The 20,736-nt window shown below is 37.8% G+C and overlaps 1 protein-coding gene across 4 annotated transcripts in view; it reads right to left on the minus strand.

The window, feature by feature from the left end:
• Positions 1-20,736, minus strand: part of LOC125151731 (putative uncharacterized protein DDB_G0294196) — a 447,030-nt gene that overhangs the window by 72,158 nt on the left and 354,136 nt on the right. For all 4 annotated transcript variants that reach the window (XR_007146936.1, XR_007146934.1, XR_007146935.1 and 1 more), the window contains one exon: positions 19,469-19,509. Coding sequence is in view for 1 of the 4 variants with exons in the window: in XM_047833135.1 (XP_047689091.1) it covers positions 19,469-19,509 (41 nt within the window). In the remaining 3 variants the exon portion in view is untranslated. The remainder of the gene's footprint in view (positions 1-19,468; positions 19,510-20,736) is intronic.

A 20,736-nucleotide genomic window follows, 5' to 3' on the forward strand; every position in this document is an offset into this window, starting at 1 on the left:
ATGAAAACAGTAACTTAAGCCTCATAATATTGTTCTGATTATTAAATGACATATTAAATCTTACATTCATTTGACAAATATTTATTTCTTCAGGCATAACTTATGCAAGGAACATAGTTAAGGAGCTGGCACAGGCTGGGTGTACAATAAATGGAAACTATGGTTATTGCTGCACACTGACAAATGAGTGGCAAAACAGATCTTGAAGAACTTGTGACAAACACAGGACAGTAGTGCATGAATCGTTCATAGGTGTTATACACCACGGCTCTGTACACTCTGCACCATGGGGTGGACTTTTGAAGGCACACAGACATGGGTTCAAATACCCAGTGGCTAATAAGCCACTAATAAGCCAAATGCCCTTGTTAACTTCTCCGGGTTTCTCTGGGATGGGGATCATGATGGATATCATACCTAAAACACTGTGATGCAGAGCCAGTGAAATAATGGACACAAAAGTCAGGCCCTTGGCTATGATGCATTTCTTAATCTTATTTTAATTAATTTATTTATTTTGAGAGAGAGAGAGAAAGCACAAGAGATAGCAGGGGAGGGGCAGAGAGAGAGAGAGAAGGAGAGAGAGAGAATCTCAAGCAGGTTCCACACTGTCAACGCAGAGCCCAACATGGGGCTTGAATTCACGAACGGTGAGATCAAGATCTAAGCTGAAATCAAGAGTCAGACACTTAACCAACTGAGCCACCCAGGCGCTCCCTTAATCTCTCTTTCTGAAGACCTCTTGGTTGCTGTTTACTGAGTACACTATACTCCTTCTCCTACATAATAAATATGGTGCATCCAAAGGCATTCAGACAAGTCCAATTAGTGGACATCATTCTGTCTACTTCTCTAGAATTAAGACTAGTTAAAACAGGATATTGCTTTGTATACATTTAATATAGGCAACAGACAGGGCCTACCATCCATTATCTATAAAGTTTTCTAGAATGTGGCTTGAGAGAAGACATACGGAGTCCTTGTTGGAAGCCAGGAAGGAATGTAATGATTCTATTCAGTCTCAGTGAACTACCTTAAGAACAGTACAATTAAGTGTGGAAAAAAAGAGCAAGGGTTGTGGAGTAATTTTAATTCTAGTTCTGCCATTTTCTAGTTACATGTGATCCTAGGTAGAATACTTCATATATGACCATCAGTTTCTTCAGTGAAAGGCTGACACAATCCCATTTTGCCATATTAAGAGGATTCAATCAGGTAATTGTGTGTGTGTGGGGGGGGGGACACCAAAAAACAGGTGTATAAGATGTCCAGTTAGTGCCTGGCACATAACAACTACTCTGTAACAGTAAATGGTAATAACTGCTATTATGTAGCTAGTATATAACTCTGAAATACCCCATTTAGTGTTTTCTTACCTAATGTTGCTAGTCTAGCATATGGAATATTTGTGGCAAATCTGTGTCTTACTTCCAATACATGCGGTGCTCAACTTTTAGAAGTTTAACTTTCAAATAAACTGCATTTTTTTGTATCCCATACAATTAAAATCCTTAAATGTCCTTCCCTGTAGCAAATTCAAACTTGTACCTCAGTTTATCAAAGGGGCATATCAAATGCTCCTCATGTAGCACTGCTTGCCAAGTTTTAGCAGCGATGCCACCATTGTCTGCAAAGCCATGTTTATTGCCAACTGAGTAGTTCACTGCAGTTTCTCCTGTCATTTTATAAATATGAAGGGAAAATGGAAAAATTCTAGATACTATTTTAGTGACAGGCATAGATTTAAGAAGAAAACCATCCTACGTGCTGAAACAGAAGACCTTTAACTTTGGCTTGATGTTTTATTGACTTATGCTGCATAACTATGTGTTCCAAGGTGAAGAAAATTAAAGAGAACTCTAGGATGAGTAACTGATACTTGAAGCCTGTCCCTAAAAAGCAAGATAGAGGTAGGGATTGAAAATACTCGTTAAATTCTCTGCATAGAAGCTCCCTTATAAAATGTATTAGACTTTAGCATAATGTTTAGTGATGAATTATATACACCAGTAGGAAACTGTCTCTATTTCTAAAAAAAGTCTAATTGAAAATGGGAAGTTCTTGTTTTGTTTTGTTTCCTTACGAAATTATAACAACTCACATGGTAACCCTGAACACGTCAGCTAAATCAAAGCTCTGATTGGTAATTTCCCATTGTGATTCATAAAAATTGCAACATTTATCATTAATTAACTATTTGTTCAGTAGGCTAAGTTCTTCAAAGCATGAGCTCTACTAGGGGACAAATACAAAAGGGGCTTGTAAAGAAAATAATAAGAAAAGGATGGAAACCAAATGGGTCCAAGAAACATAACTGTGCACTTTGTAACATGAGCTACAGCCATTAACTTGAACTACAGAGATGGGTCAGAGGCTGACAGATGTTATTGTCTCTGTAAGGAGTTGATCTCATTGAGATTGGTTCCGTGGAGACAGAACAGATAAAAAGTCTCAGTTTAGTCGCCACCGAAGCCTCTGCCCATGATGCTATAAATGTGGTGGGTTTGCTTCAAACACACAAATTAGGAAGCAAACCCTTATCTGGGTAGTCGGTCTATATCCCAAATTATATTCCCAGTAGAGTTTGGAATCACTTTGCAACCACTAGTGACTTTTTCCCTCATCTGATTAGAGGTGGTGGTGGTATTGTGGAATATAGAAAAGAGCAACATTGATTATGGATGCCTCTTTTTTGGTCAAATAATATATTCTGCAAAAAGATGCTATCTTGACAGGCAGGACCATTTTAACCTGATTCAGGGGAAGAGACCCATCTGCTTTTTTCTCTCTGACCTTTTAGTAGGTTGATGCTGCCTGTCTTCTCATTTAATAAATAGCAACACAGCTTGCCTATTAAAAGAATCCATAAAACATGACTTAGTACTGTAGCAAAACTACAGAAACCAATTACTAGCACAGATCCTGCAGGCTCATTTTGAAAGTTCAGAATAAAAGTAGGGTCCTCCAGTTTCCTAAGCATTGCTTTTCTGTTGATAGTGTCTCTTAGTCCTCACTTCTATTTAGTCTCCATTTTAATGACATAATTAAAAGGGACTTGAATATGTTCTCCACTAAAACATTGTAAGTAAAATTATCTCTCTTGTACTTGGATGAATCAGTATTACTTTAAGGGTTTGCTCTCAGCTTTAAAATGTAACTGACAAAATTTAAGAATCACAATGGAGTCACAGGATGTAAGAGATTTGGATCTTAAGGTTGATATGTAAAAGCTGCCAATTGTCAAAGTTACCAGTGAGACTTCATGAAGTCACCCATAAACTACACTATGGGACCATCTTTCAAAGAGTCAGTGTGGCAGGAGACATCACTGTGGGATACTAAGTCAAGTTGTTATCTTGTGTTGAGATGCCATGATGGTTTTGTTTTTGTTTTTGTTTTGTTTTTCTTAAAGCATCATGAAACACTAGAATCACTCTCCATTTGGTGGAACCTTCACTCATTGAGAGTCATAAAGCATACAATGGGGTGTTGGGGTGGCTCAGTCAGTTAATTCTTAGTTTCAGCTCAGGTCATGATCTCATGATTCGTGAATTTGAGCCCCACATTAGGCTCTGAGCTGAGTGCATAGAATCAGCTTGGGATTCTCTCTCTCCTCTCTCTGCCCCTTCCCTGCTCACTTTCTCTCTCTCTGTCTCTCTCAAAATAAATAAACTTAAAAAAAAAGCTTGGGGTGCCTGGGTGCCTCGGTCAGTTAAGCATCTGACTTCCTCTCAGGTTATGATCTCACAGTTCATGGGTTTGAGCCCCACGTCAGGCTCTGTGCTGACAGCTCAGAGCCTGGAACCTGCTTCAGATTCTGTGTCTCCCTCTCTCTCTGCCCCTCCCCTGCTCATGCTCTGTCTCTCAAAAACATAAAAAAAATAAACATTAAAAACAAAAAAAAAGCTCATGAAATGAGTGATCTTGAGAAACCAGAAGCTTTAGGCCTCCCTGTGACTCTTGTGCCTAGCAAAGGACCACTGAGTTTCTGGGAAGGTAGGCAACATTTCTAGCTCGGGTTAAGTGGTCTTGATTGTTTTCTTTGTGATGAATATTACCTAGTCAAATTTTGCAGATTGCAAAAAAAAAAAAAATGGACTGTTGAATATCAGAATTTAAAATACAAATTGTGCCATTTGGATATCTACCCAGCAAATTTCAAGAGGCTACAGACAAGTAAACAATTAGCAAGTGTTTGGTAATTCAAATGTTCATATTGTTAAAGCCTTTTTTTTTTTTAACGTTTATTTACTTTTTTTTTTTTGGGACAGAGAGAGACAGAGCATGAACGGGGGAGGGGCAGAGAGAGAGGGAGACACAGAATTGGAAACAGGCTCCAGGCTCTGAGCCATCAACCCAGAGCCTGACGCGGGGCTCAAACTCACGGACTGCGAGATCGTGACCTGGCTGAAGTTGGACGCTTAACCGACTGCGCCACCCAGGCACCCCGTTAAAGCCTTTTTTTAAAAAAAATTGGAATTAGAAAAACATAATTACTATGATAAGGAAGTATACTGAAATTTTAATGGAACAAAAAGTTGGCCATCTGACTGATCCTTCCCTAAATAAAAAACTGTCACCAACGTAAAGCTGTGGCTTAAATGGTCTCTTGTATTGAGGGATAAGTTGGGACAAGCTTCTGAAGGCCATGGTGGGAATTCTAGAAAGCCTGATCTCTTTACTAGCCCTTCCCCAGCCAGAACTCATGTTAGAATTGCAGATACAGCCATTCTGCTAAGGTCCTCCAGATCTAGTGATGCTTAGCCCAATGCTGCTGGCTGCATGTAGTCTGACTGCATTCAGGAAATGACTGGGCATCTAACTTCAGGTGGACAAATCCCAAACAGTGTTAAAGATGAGTGGTGACATTGCTCACTCATTCAGCTTTCTCATCACTTGGTGTTGAGAAAGCATCTTGGAGCTGAGCAATTCCATTTCTCCCTTAGGCTGCTGGGCTCTGAAGGCTGAGGTTCAGGAAATATTGTGAGACAGTCAATTTTGAGTAACTGAGAGAGTCAACTCTGGGCAAGTGGCTTTGGGTACCAAGCACACAGGCAAGGAGTCTAAGAAATCTTGAAGAAGATACTGATTCAGGAAAAATTATTAAAATAATATGATAAATAAAATGATAAAATCATTAAAATCATTAAAAAATGATCCTATTTGGGGCAAATGTTGCAGAAGGAGGTATTCCCTTCGAGTTATTCTGCCCTATTTTCACCTTGACACCTCCACTGGTGTCACACAGGTATTGATTGTCTGTCTTTAGCCATGAATTATATCTTTACTTAGTATACCTAGCACAGTGTCTGACAAATAGTACATGCTTACTAACATTTTAAAAACTAACGTGTTGAGGGGCACCTGGGTGGCTCAGTCAGTTAAGCGTCCGACTTCGGCTCAGGTCATGATCTCATGGTTCATGGGTTCGAACCCCGTGTCGGGCTCTGTGCTGACAGCTCAGAGCCTGGAGCCTGCTTCAGATTCTGTGTCTTCCTCTCTCTCTCTGCCCCTCCCCCACTCATGTTCTCTCTCTCCCGCTCTCTCTCTCTCTCTCTCTCTCAAAAATAAACATCAAAAAAATAATAATGTGCTGAATTTTATAGGTTATGAGTAGAGAAGAAGAGCCAGTCATATACACAGGACTTTAAGTCACCACTCCCTTCTTGCTTCACCACCATATTCCATATGTGCCACTTACAACTTCCCTCCAAGTAGCACGTTGTCCCCCCTTCCTGCTTATGATCCCTGATATTTCATAATTGTCTATGGCTGAACTCTGGGGCCAACTGGCTTCCCCACCATGGTACAATGAAGTTTCATTTAACTGGAAATGTATTCAAAGGCACAGAATTACAGAGCATGATAACTATGTTTTAAATTTTAATATGAAAAAACATTTTTCAAATATCCCTTAATGTAACTGGAGGTTGAAAGTATAATTCCATATTTAAGATGTATACATGTATGTACAATTTTAATAAATTCAGCCCTTTAAATATTTTTCCTGAGTTGGTTCTCATGATGAGAAGGTGGCTCACGACCATCCTAATCTCTTAACCGTAACAGTCAGTCTACCTGAGAGCTTCTTGGGATCTCCGTAGAGTTTTAAGTAAGCTAGTCCTGTTTCTGGCTTCCCTATCACACCACTCCTTCTAGTATTTGGCTTCAGATCTGAATGTGCCCCTATTTTGCCACTGTCATGGTCCTTCTCACAAGTATAAGATCCTCTTTCTTTCCTGTCTTTGGGCAGTTGAGTACCCAAACGGTGACATTAACTCGCTGGATGATCCCTTCTGATCTGGATTTTCAATAAGGCCCTCAACTGCTTTGCTCAAGCTTTACTTCTTGTTTGCTGTATTCCTATTGCCACAAAGTATCTGGCTAGAACTTGGCTTCATTCATCAGACATGTGGCATTCATGTCCTGTCCTAGCTCACTGACCTCTTAGTTTTGAAGCTCTGTCTTATAGTCAGTCTTTCCAAACACTTATTTTATACGATGGCCACTTGAATCTGCTCCATCTAATGCTGACATGGTAGCATTTGGGGAAGAAAAGATAAAACGGATAAGGTTCAACTGGTTACAATCCACCAAAATTTAGATTAGGTATAGTTGCAAAACTCCCAAAATGAGTTCATGATGATTATCAATTACATTAGCACTTCCTTTCCATTGCTTGGTTTCCCTCATTCAATATTGTTTGTGAGATTTACTCATGTAGTTGCATGTAGTTGTAGATGGTATATTCTCATTGCTGTACAGTATTTCATTGTGTAAATATACCACAGCGCATTTCTGTTGGGTTTATATATCAGGATGGAGTTGCTAAATTATAGGGTATGCATATGTCCATTTTTAGAAGATAATGCCAATTTCCCATTGGTGGTTGTTCCAAATGTCTCGTCTACCAGCAGTGTATGAGAATGCCAACTGTCCTACTTCCTCACCAGCGCTTGGTATTTTCCATCTCCTATTATAGCTATTTGGTGGGGGTCAGCTTATTATCTTTTATTTTAGTAAAATCTGGATTTTATGCTAGAAGTTCCTTGGAGGTACTTTAAACTGGTATCTATTCATGATCTGGGTAGTTAGCTTTTACAGTATCTTAAAATACAACATTGAATCTTTCTGTTAAAATTTTTTTTTTTTAAGATTTTAAAAGAAAGATATTTGGTCTGTCTCTGTCCTTTTAAAAGACACGGTGCTCAAAAATCTGGAGTAAAGTTACTTTAGCCATTAAAATTAAATTAACATGGAGATGCAATAATATGGTGATTTTTTTGAAATTAACTCTAATAGTTTTATGCTAAACCATATTCTAACTCTCAGACTTTAAAGATTATACTGTACCAACAAATTGTCCTATAACTTCTATAATGCCTATTGATGAAAGGCAATAATAGCTAAACTTAAAACAATCTCTCTGTGTGCTTCGGTGCCTTGAAATCTGTTGTAACTCCATTGGAGGATAAAGACTATTCTATTCTACGTTCAAAATGATCTCTGGTTCCACGTGTTAAATCGTGGACACAAATAAGAGAAATAGAGAATATCTTTCGGTCTTTCAGAACTAGGAAAACATGATTAACCTATATGTAAAAATTATAATGGAAGTCAGTGTGTAATCAATTGTTAAGTAGGATGCTCTAATTGTAAGTGCTATAGCATTAGTATTTCTATTATACTGTATTGTAAGTTTTTGTTTCCCATACTAGGTATAATTCTATGAAGACAGGAAGCTGCCCATATCCTTTATTACTGTATTCTTAGTACTAATATAGTGCCTAATATATTACAGCACCCAATAAATATTTATGAGATTAAATTGAAGGAATACAACACACAATTTAGAGTAAGTAGCCAGGTGAAGATGATTCAGATTTAGGTGGAAAAGAAAAGAGGGGCTTTTCCAGGCAGAGGGCATACATCAGCTTTACACTAGTGTTTCCTTTTGTTGTTGTTATCTCTTATATTTAAAACAAAATCATTATTATCTCAATTCATTCCCCCAGAAAACTATATAATTTTATGGGACTCAACTTCATAAGTAAATCAAGTATTAAAAAGATATAGCCTTATCAAAAACAAAGTCCATAACTTTGCAGGTGACAAAACAGAAAAATGAAGAAATTAAGTAGAGAGGTAAAGCCCTCTATCTGAGCTTCAGTCTGGAAGCAGGACAAGGAAGGGCTAGAATCAGGGAGGACTGGGAACTCAGCCCCTGGAGTTGACCGGGGTTTACAAATGCTTTATGTCAAATGGGAATCTGGAGCTAGGTTCACTGCCTGAAACCAGGAGGTAATGTGGGTCTTTTCAACTTGTCGAAAGAGAAGGAAAAAGGTTGATGTCACCTGTTGCTTGGGACTGCAGTTTTGGCCTAAGGAGGCTGCAGAATACAGACTCAGTTTTATAACAGTAACTGAGCCAAATGTCACTAGCTTGGGGGCTCAGATCTTGGATATTCTCAATATCACCATGGGGTAAGAGCATAAATCCCCATTAAAGATTTGTTTGGACTGGGGTTCCTAGGTAGGAGCTAAGTGGAGATAACAGCAAAACCTTTAGATAAGGAGGAATGAGGAATGTAGGATAGAGGAAGGGAAAGAGGCAAGTTTCAAAGAAAGCAAGATATATATGCAACATTTTTAAAGCACAAAGAAACTCACTGCTAGGTAAAATGTAAATACTACAATGAAAAGAAGGAAGAATGGAAGGAAGGAAGGAGGGGAAAAGAGAACTATACAGCATTCTCATAAGCGAACATAAATGAAAATATTTAAATAGAACACTTGTAAATTGTATATCAATATATTTTTAAAGACCACTACTGAGTAGAGTATGCCTAGAATTGAACATCAGAAAATCTATGAATATAATCTACCACATGAATTAATTAAAAGAAAAAAAACTATATTATTTTCTCAATAGATGTAGGAAAATACTTGATAAATTTCAACACACAATCCTTATTAAAAAAAAATTTGTTTTTGTAAACGAGAATGAGAAAGATCTTTCTCAATTGAATGGAAATCATTTAACCAAAACATACAGCAAATATTTTTCTTAATAGTGTAATTTTAAATACTTTTTTATTAAGGTCAGAAACATGTCAAGGATGGCTGTCATCACCCTGGTATTCAGAATAATTGGAAACCCACAAAAAATAATAAAAACAAACAAAAAATCAAAGACACAAAAATGAGAAAGAATGATATCAAATTACTCATATTTGCAGAATATACGATTGTCTATAGGAAATCCTTAGATAATCTACAGAGATACCATTAAAACCTTTGGGGAAGATTAACAGGGTTGTTGGATTAAAAACCAAACCTTAAAATCAACTGTAGTTATAAACAACATCAATAACCATTTAGAAAAGGTAATAGAAAAAAGATCAATCACATAGCAATGAACTGTAATGAGTAATAAATATACCAGAAGTAACCATTATAAAGGAAAAAAAAATAAAGGTTCATAAAAACATCAAATACTCTGCACAGCATATCATGCTCATGGATGGGAAACTGTTAACTCTCCTGATTGATCTATACATTCAATGCGATTGCAATAAAATTTCTAATAGAGACTTTTGTGGAAAATGACAAACTGATCTCAAAATTCACTTGAAAAAGTAAAAGGCAAAGAATACCCTACACAATACTGAAGAAAAAGATCAAGGTATAATACCTTGCCCTCAGATACTATGAGTTAACAGAAAGCTAGAATATTTAAGATAATGTGTTTCAGGTGAAAAGACAGACCAACAGACTACTGGACAGACTTAGATTCCTTAGATTTATGGAAGCCAAGTTTAATACAGAGATGGTATAACAATTCAATGGAGGAAATCAGGACTATTTATGAGAGTACCACTAGTTTCCCATAGAGAAAAATTTAAATTTGGATCTCTACCTCACACCATATGTAATATAAATTCCATATGAATCAAAAACATAAAGTGGAAATCAAAACTTTATAACTTTTAAAACAAAATATAGAAGAATAAGTTTACAACATTAGAATAGGAAAGAAATAAAACCCAAGTGAAATGTTCAATCACTTAGATGCCATAAAATGTAAATATCTCCATAATAAAAATTAGTACATGTAAGTAAAAATGGGCCAATGCCTAGGAAAAGACATTTACACATAACACACAAAAGTTTATTATCAGAATAGATAAAAAAACTTCTACAAATCCATAAAAATAGAACAGCAACTAGCTTAAAGATAGTAAAGGATGTGAAAAGTCAATTCACAAAAGAGGAAAACTGAATGACCTATAAACATATAAAAAATGTTTAGCTTCACTAGAAATTAGGGAATTGAAAATTAGAAAAATTAAGATACCATTTTACACCCTTTGGGTTGAAAAAGTTTGACATCTGAAAATAACATGTTGGCAAAGATTTGGGAAGCAGGAACTCACATGAACTGCACATGGGATTACAAGCCAGTCAACCATTGGGAGAGCAATTTGGCATTATCTAGTCATTATCTAGTAATGTTTATGAGGTACATACCTTATAACCTAACAATTTCCCAGGTAAGTACCCTGGAAAAAAAATCTACTCAGGGGCATAAAGCTACCAGAATAATCACTGAAGCACTGTTTTGTTTTGTTTGTTTTAATAGCAAAAATTGGCAATAGCCTAATTGTTCATCAGTAGAACAAATTAATAAACAGTACTGTATTTATACAAAGGACTATTATCTAGATTTCAAGCAAATAATCAGAGTCATGTGTCCACTTGGCTAAATCTCAAGAACATAATGTTGACTGAAAAACATATGCAGAATGGCACATGATTTATGAAAACTTAAAAGACTGTGGATATCACTCATCAATAGATAAAACATGGATAAACACACAGGGTTGTATTTTTCTCTGTGGAGAAATGATACAGCAGAATAGGATCAGGAAAGGGAGCACATGAAAATGTAATAATATTTGTAACATTTTTTTTCAAATCCATAAAAATGTGGACGAAATATTGGAAAATTAATTGTGAGTGATACTACATGGGTATTCCTTATATTCGTTTCATGTTTACTTGAAATATTTTATAACACTTTGTCTTTTTAATGAAGGGGTTTGTGGATACTGCACTAAAAACGTGAATCATTGTGTCTGCCTGTTCATAGCACTATACTGTAGGTGCTATCCTTGCCCACACTCTTTGTTTATCTTGTCCTGTACCTTCTCACAACTCTGCTGGAGCCACAGCTAATGGAACTAGGGATGTTTTCAACTGACAAATCCCACTCATTCTGGCCAGTGTCCTACTGAGGAACAAAGATCTGAACCACATGATTTCTTTCCTTGACTTCTGGAATTGATGTGTATTCCCCCAGTGGGACGCAGAAGTAAAATGTCCTCTCCTTGATGTCTGCGCCTGTCATTTTGGGCCACATGCAATCTGAGGAGTAAGTAGATGAACCTGGTCTACAGAAGTAGGCGAGACCACAAAGAGAAGCCTGGTTCTTGATAACTTGTTTCTTATGGAGCTCTCCAATTCAGGTTAGTGTAAAGTCAAATCAAATTTTGTTTTCTGTTTGCAGATTTCATTAAATATTTATATTCCCACAATTATCTCCTCCTCACTCCCTTTTAATCTGAACTTTTGGTTTTGTAGCCTAAAAATTGTTTAGAAAAGACAGACTAATAGCTTCTTTAAGTCAATAATCAATACTAAAGGTGAAAACATATTTTAACAGTGAGGGAGGTCAAAAGTGGCTTCTGTACTTGGGAGATAACTTCTGGTCTTCGGTAAAACTCTAAAACATATAGTTTTTAAAGCTAATAATTTATCACTTGGGAAAAATTATACTTGTCAATATTCAAAGTTATATCTTACCACTTCCACCCATTTCCTATCCCCAGTGCTGTTTAAAGACAGAGAGTACTAGAAACGGCCTGGCCAGTACGCAAGCGGCATTTGTTAGACTTTTGGGAATTTGTGAGCTGATTGTTAAACATGGCCATTCTTAAAAAATGAATTATAAAAAATTATAATAAAATTACTTGTATTAAAGACAAAGGAAATACATCAAATAAAAAGCTTCTGCACAGTAAAGGAGGCCACCAACAAAATGAAAAGGCAACTCACTGAATGGGAGAAAATAGCTGCAAATCATGCAACTGATAAGGAATTAATATCCAAAATATATAAAGAACTCTTAGAACTCAATGCAACAACAACCAAACAAAAAACAACCAAACACTTGAAAAATGGGCAGAGGGTCTGAATAGACATTTTTCCAATGAAGACATTCAGATGGCCAACAGGTATATGACAAGCTGCTCAACATCGCTAAATATCAGGGAAATGCACATCAAAACCACAGGAAGATGTCACCCTTGTGTATTCTTGGTGGGAATGTAAATAGGTGAAGCCATTGTGTGAAACAGTATGGAGGTTCAGAAAATTAAAAATAGAACTATAATATGATGCAATAATTCCATTTCTGGGTATTTATCCAAAGAAAACAAAAACCTAACTTGAAAGGATATACGTACCCCCACATTCATTGCACCATTATTTGCAACAGACAACATATGGAAACAACCTAAGTGTCCATTGGTAGATGAATGGATAAAGAACATGCAAGATGTCTGTCAGTCTGTCTGTCTATCTATCTATCTATCTATCTATCTATCTATCTATCTATGTATCTATCTAATGGAATATAATTCAGCTCTGAAAAAGTGTGAAATCTTGCCATTTATAACAACATAGATGGATCTTGAAAGCATTATGCTAAGTGAAATAAGTCAGACAGAGAAAGACAAATACCATATGATCTCACTTACATGTGAAATCTAAAAAACAAACAGACAAAAACCAAAAGCAGAGTTCACAGGTACGAAGAACAGACTGGTGGCTGCCAGAGGCAGGGGTTGGGGGTGGTGGGTGAAATAGGGGAAGGGGATCAAAAAGTACAAACTCTCAGTTGTAAAATAAATATGTCATGGGAAGGCAAAGCACAGTGTGGCGACTATACTTAATAATACTACACTGCACATGTGAAAGTTGCTAAGAGAGTAAATCTTAGAAGTTCTCATCACAAGGAAAATATTCTGTAAATATGTATGGTCATGGACGTCAACTAGACTTTTATAGTGATCGTTTTGTAATACACACAAATATCAGATCATTCTGCTGTGTGCCTAAAACTCCTGTAATGTTGTATGTCAATCACACCTCAATAATAAAAAAAAGGAAATACTCAAAACTCATCACTTCCTGATTTTTGAGGAAACAGTCTACAGTATTCAAAAACTATTACCCAATATGGTAAAGAAGTTGCTCACATTAGTAATCCACATATATGTAAACTACATTAATTCATCAATTGCAGCCATAGGCTGGCTACAGATATGACTTCAGCAAAAATCAGTGAAAGCATTCTGTGAGAATCAGTTGGCTACATGGAATTTACAATAAAGTGTATTAAATATTTTATTTTATTTGTAAATTGTGTGCTACACATCCGTTATGTCAGTAAATATAGACACACACATAATATATGTATGTATACACACATATACATATATATGTATGGACACACGTGTGTGTGCCTGTGTATATAATTTATTCCAGGAGCAGCCTAGAAGGGCAACATTGAAATTTCATAAGAAATGGAATTGTTGGAGACAGAAAATAATAGATAAGCAATTTATTAATCCCTGGAATTGGACATTTTTGAAAGAGAAGAGGCAAGTAAGGAAAAAAGCAACACAAGCTTTCATTAAAAATTTTTTGAAGTTTTATTTATTTAAGTAATCTCTATACCCAATATGGGGCTCAAACTCACAACCCCATGATCAAGAGTCACATGCTCTTCCCACTGAGCCAGCTAGGCAATGCACTAGTATTTTGCTATAGAGAGCAGTAGGGAGAGGAAGAAGCGAGATTTTTGAGCAGCTACTATGAGGAATTTGGATAAAGGTCTTTAGGATATTTTTCTGTGGAATGTGATATAATTCTGCTTTAAAGGACTTTAATAAAAATTTACATTGTTTTCATCTGTTTAGATTTTTGTGTTTCCTTTGAATACATACCTAAACTTAGGGGCCATGAAGCATTTGAGTTATAGTTAGGTTACACAACATTTTGATCATAAAACTATTATTTGGAGTCAATATGGGTTCACTATGAATAAACTGCCAAATTGCCTTTGTTCTTCTAATGATAGCATGATTATACTAGCATAGCTTGACAATAACAACAAAAATGACAACAAAACAACTATTACCATCACTAATTATTGTTTTTAATTATTGATAGCTGTTCTATATTCTTTACACAGATTAATTTGCTTAAATATCACAACAACCTTATGAGGCAGATAAAATAATGTCATTATTTTACAGATCAGGATGTGGACCTAGAAAGGTAGAGTAACTTGCTCCCAAGCTCATAGCTAGCAAAATCTAGTAAGGTTAGAATCCAGGCAATCTAGCCCTGAAGATCATACCATTAGTGAATTACATAATGCTACAATATTTCCCAACATTAGCAGTGTAGCGTGAAATTCATCTTACTCTTCATTTCTAAAGAGCACCGATAACAACCTAAAGTAGCTGTCAGGGTGCTGGAAAGCTGCCTGCATCAGATATTGTTGGGTGATTTCATGAAAGCACTTTCTGAGCCTCTGCTTGTTTAACAGAATGTTACAGACATTTCAGGAGAGACAAAGATGAAAATGAATAAAACATGATTCTGCCTCCAAAAAGCTTAAAATCCAGGTATACACCATTTTTGTCAATCTCTTGAATGAAGTCAAGAGGCAAATCAAGTATGTCCCAAAACTGAAATAGGGTTTAAAGTAATTCAAATTCAAAAAGCTTCTAAGAATCTCCACTAGTATTCTGAAATTAATAAGTGTCACAGGAATAAAGGTACAAGTTTGTTGTAGTATTCAAAACCAAGTGCATAAATATAGGACTGGAAAAAATCCATTTTTATAGCAGCTTTTATACAGCATATCTAGAGGTTTTAGGATTAACCTCAAGACTAAAGTGCTATTAAAATTTCTGATGTACTCTTAGGTTATAGTAATAGAAATAACATGTCCAGAACAAGAACTTTTTTTTTGTTTTCTTGGAGCTCTGCAATGGTCAGCCATCTTGGCAGTGATTTTTTTTTTTTTTTTTTTTCAGTTCAGGACGTAATATTTTAAGAGGGACATTGAAAAATGTGACTGGAGCAAATGGAAAAGGATAACTAAACCAAGTCATATGAAGGATGGCTAAAGCAACCGGGGATGTTTAGCCTGGACCAGGAAGGCTCAGAGAGTGTATGGGATCGGATTCCAAAATATTTGGAGGGTTGTCATGTGGAAGAAGGAGTCAACTTCTGAGCTGCTCCAGCAGGCAAAACTAGCACAAGCCACCTGAAGGTTATCTCAGGTTAGTAAAAGAAAGTTTGAAGTGTTGAGCTATTAAAAATGATTGCACCTCCATGGGCTAGAGAAAGGGGTCCTAGAGAGGATGTTGTGAGGAAGACGGCTTGGGGTGGGCTGTTGAACTGCATCGTGTTGAACCATCTTCCCAAATTAAAATCCCATGATTTATAATGGCATAGCACAAACAATTCCCTAAACTTTTAAATTCTTGTTTTTAATGTTTATTTATTTTTGAGAGAGAGAAAGAGAGAGAGAGAGAGAGAGAGAGAGCGCATGTACAAGCTGGGGAGGGGCAGAGAGAGAGGGAGACACAGAATATGAAGCAGGCCCAGGCTCTGAGCTGTCAGCACAGAGTCCGAGGAGGGGCTTGAACCCACGAATTGAACCGTGAGATCATGACCTGAGCTGAAGTCAGATGCTCAACTGACTGAGCCACCCAGGTGCCCCAATTCCTTAAGCTTTTAGAATACATACACAGGAAAATATTATTTTCCCCAAATACACAAAAACTACAATTAACATATGAGTAGCAATTATCCCTCCTAGAAGCAAAAGAAGCAGTGACATTTGGGTCATGAGAAGAGATGAAGCAAACAGCCTGTGCAATTGCCTCTGTGCAGAGAAAGCCTGGGAACTACAGGCATAAGCCCTGGCCGGGAATCCACTCTGTGGAGAACAGGGGGCTGTTTTCATACAAGGAAGGGAACAGAGAAGGAATACAAGGTTAACGCTGGATGTGGCTTTAAATCCTTCAGCACAGTGCCTAGCGGTCATAAAAAAAGCAAACACAAGTCAGCAAAACCTTTGCAGAGGTGATGAATAGAAATAGAACATATTACTCTGGTCTAGATAAACGCAGCATGTTACATCCCTGCACTGCCTCTGCAGCATGGGCCACAGACCTTCCTCTGTAAAGAGCATTTCAGGCTTGGGGAAGAAGAAAATGCAACCAGAACACAGGCGAAAATTCTGGCACATGGATCTTCAGGTAAATTACACAAACCAAATTAACACAATTGGCAAGTGGGTACCTAGAGATGGGGTTTTGAAAGGGAATCCCACCAGAGACAGGAGGAGTGAAAGGGAGCTGCCAGAAGGGACTGCTCTAGGCTGGTTGAATACAGGACAAAGTAAGAGAAAAAATGGAGATTGTCATCCAGACAAAGCTCAGTGGAGAGTCCAGAAGAGTCAAGGGGAACAGACCTTTGCCTAGCCCACAAAAGCCCCAGATAAAATCCTAACCATACTATGCAATTTATTAAAAGTTTTTCTTCCCCACTAACCAACCAGCTTCCACTAGTCTCAAGCATTCTTTCTGACTTATTTCATTAACATTTCCTTCTTTTTCTGGAGTGGTCAGAGCCCCAGGGAATCTCTTTCTCTCTCCTCCCCCTTCCCCCCCAACCAGTGGGGCATTGAATGAGAGCCAGAGTGTTGTCTGTGTAAAGAGAAATTGCAAAACCACAAATTGCAGAAAATCGTTACTGCCAAAAATCGAAAGGAACACACAATATCACCATGCCTCTTAAAAAGCAATTGCGCATTTTACAGGCCTCTGGATAATTCAGGTTTGTTTGGCAACTTTCTCACCCATACCACCCAGAAGACAATTCGCTTCCACCAGAGGCAGTGGTCCCAAAGAATATTTGTAGTTAAAGAGAAACAAAAAATGTGGGTGCAAGTCCTTCCAGGGGCCTTGCTTTGGCCCAATACGGTTCTATTTGATTCTATTGTGTAGTATTGATTTTAAGATCCAAAGTTTGCCCCTCCCAGATTCCCAGGGATTCCTGCTGAGACAGAGAGAGAGCCTCCAGTAATGTAACAAGAATCCCTTAAAGACACAAAGCACTTTCAGATGGCAAAATCTTTCCGAAATGTTACCTTATGTGATTATCACAACAACCCTTTGACAGAGGCAAGGAAAATATTTTCCCTTTCTCCTCCTCTAACCCATAATAAAGACGCTTTGAAACTGAGGGGTTCAGTAACATTCTCAAAATCATACCACTTCTGAGGGAGTGATCTGGGACTCAGACATAAGCCTTCTGAGTTTTAGTCCTGAGTTCCTTCTATCATCTACCCCCTTTGTCTGTGGGGGCATGCCTTCCTGACTTGGCTATGGCTGCTCTCCTTCAGAGGAGTTGGGATTTTATGTGGCCCATACACATTTCCAGGGCCTTGACTTGGAAAACCTCCTGCCATTCACTACAGATTGAGCCTTGTCTGAATGTGTGCTGATTAGGTCGTCTTCCGTTTGTATTGGTTGTATAATACAATCATCACTGGGGTAATGCCAACTCCTGAGGTACTGATCGAGTCTGGCTGCCAAAATGAACCCAAATCACAATTGCCTGGTGATTTTAATGTGTTTCCATGACTCCATGGGTCAGACCAACTCCCCACCAGTTTAGCTCAGAGATGACGTGGCGAGGTGGGAAGAACTGTTTTTGTCTGGATGGTGCAAAACTCTGTGCAAAGTTGCTGCTCAGAGTATTTGCTAATAAAAGGGATCACCAAACACTTTGTATGTCCTTGAGAAAAAAGTGTGAAAGTAAAGTGATCACAGATTAACCTCCTAACATGGAACAGCTAGCCATTTCTCTCTCCACCTGGGAGATGCAAGGTGCTTCAACCAAAACTTTGATAAAGAGATCTTGAGGTAGTGGTCATATATGTGTTCATAGTTGCATACTTGCAAATAATGACTAAAAATGCTATCTTAAACTACCTTCCATCTAATTGTCACCATGAACATATTCCAAATATCTCTTAGTATTTAACATTAAACCATTTAAAATCAGTGATAAGCCTAAGTAGACAGATACAGTGTGAGAAAGAGCTATGGAATATGAATATGGAGGAAAGTAAACACAGACTGTTCTCCTGAACAATTTCTATGTTCCAAAGAAAGAATATAGTCAGACGTTAACATGTGTACAAATAAAATACTTATGATGGCACATGAAAAGGGAGACTGCTCCTAAAATCTAACATGGCTTCACAGGCAAAAGCTGCTTAAAACATTCATAACTTGCAGGTGTCTTGATAATGCAATAAAGACCAAAGTGATATAACACAGAAATTGACATTTTAAAAAATTCCAGTGAACACAGATACTTTGACATAAAATCTGAATGGTTTTAATAAGGATGCATGTTGCTTGGGCTAGTGTTTGAATATTTGGTGGATAGCAATGGGATCAATCCATTCTAGAGAACAGACAAAATATATTATCCACACATTCTTTGTTTACCTGGCTCAAGGTTGTTGATCTCCTGCTTCTACCTTATGGTTGTTGATCTTCTGCTTACTTATCTGTAGTGACAAGCAAGTCACTACCATTTGAACTACTTTTGAATAGCTAGAGTCTTTATCCTGAATTCACATCTATCCCCTGCTTTTTGAACTTGAGTATTATCAAATTATTCCAGAGACAGATGGAACATTCATATTTTTAACTCCCAGTTCGGACCCGGTGTAATTTTATTTGGTCTTTTAAAAAAGAGGGGGTTTGTAATTTGGCTATAGACACTGAGAGTACCAAGAGTAAAGAAACATAATACATGGAGATTCGTTCTAGAAAGAACACGGGTTTACAGAGCGGCTGCAATGCAGTACACACAGGGAGGCATTATTAAGATAACTACCCTGCTATTAAATGTGAAACAGCCTGTGACTGTGAGGAGTGACCGGGCAAAGAGTAATAAATTAGCCATTTGAGAGAAGCTGAATATTCAAATGTTTGGTGTCACATGATCATCATATCTAAAAGAATACTGCCTAATGTCTCCTCCTCACTTTTTTTTCTAGCTTTTTAGATGCAATGTAGTGGCAGCCATGATTGGGTTCAGTCTGTTTCCCAAACGGTTTATAAAATATCACACGATGCTATACAAACCAACAGTGTGAAACATTAGATTCACACTGAGGCTGCATTTGTGGAGCCAGGCTTTAAAAAGGCAGCAATGTGAGATGGGAGCCTTAAAGATGAGGAGGTTTTAGGAATTAGAGCTGAGAAGGAGATACCATTTCAAGGAGGAAATGTACTTACATTTTGCTGCAAGTGAAATGCCTGTCTTTAAAGGGCAGCCTCTGAAACAAAGAGAAAAACAAAAACAAAAAACAAGTGTGTTAAAAAAAAAAATAGAGAGCAACCAATTCAGAATGAAAAAAGCACTGGATTGTCTTTGAAGGTACAGCCACTGACTGAAAACATGAGGGGCCCAGAGATGAAAACATTTTTATTGGGGAACTCTTCTTAGAGGTACAGAGAGAAGTAGCCCACAAAGAAAACATGCAAGTCAACTGTCATATCTCACCACATTCTCAGCTCCCTGTCCTGGACCCTCCTAGAATTTCCAGATCCCTTGATGCTCACTTTGTCTCCCACATCTGATCCTGGCTAGAGAGAAATATAGAGAGTCTAGTTGCCTAGTTCAACGGCTTGGACTCATCATTCTCTGGCTTCTGGTTCATACTGACATTGCACCTTATTCTCATAGGCCCAGCTCTGAGACATTGTTCCATTAAATTAAGCTCCTCATAAAAATTATGCTCTTCTCAATTCCTGCTTATTTGGGTAAGTGGACAAGTTTTCTTTTCCAAGGAATAAAAAGCTATTCTGGGGAGTATTGGGGTGGGGGCACTGGAATCGATGCCAGGTTTTTCCTTATTCAAGATGGCAGTAAAAGAAGAAACAATTAGACTGAGCCTGTGCTTGGAAAGAGTTTGCCAGTTGTGCAGGCAATTTGTTCAGTGTGGCAGCCTACCAGACAACTCAGTTTGCTTCCAAATCCATTTCCCCCCCTTTGGATATACTGTGGTTATATCCAAAGGGGTCCTTTTCAAAGTAGTAGATTTAATTGGGAATGGCAAGTAAGCCCCCATGATTGATATGAACAATCTGTGTACTGAGATTCACATGATTCTGGGTCATCTCTAAGACTGAACACTCAAGTCATGGTGTCCTTGGACCTACAGCAAGATCTGCCATGCCCCCCTACGTGGATCTGGATAAGCTGGATTAGTGACTTTGGCGAGCAGTATTTTTCCAAGCTCTGCCATTTTTTTTATTTATTTTTTTTTTACGTTTATTTATTTTTGAAAAACAGAGTGAGACAAAGCGTGAACGGGGGAGGAGCAGAGAGAGTAGGAGACACAGGATCTGAAGCAGGTTCCAGGCTCTGAGCAAGCGGTCCGCACAGAGCCTGATGTGGAGCTCGAACCCACAAACTGAGATCATGACCTGAGCCGAAGTCGGACACTCAACCGACTGAGCCACCCAGGCGCCCCCAAGCTCTGCCATTTTTAGTAGTAGTG

The sequence above is a fragment of the Prionailurus viverrinus genome, chromosome E1, assembly GCF_022837055.1.
Source record: "Prionailurus viverrinus isolate Anna chromosome E1, UM_Priviv_1.0, whole genome shotgun sequence".
NCBI lineage: Eukaryota > Metazoa > Chordata > Mammalia > Carnivora > Felidae > Prionailurus > Prionailurus viverrinus.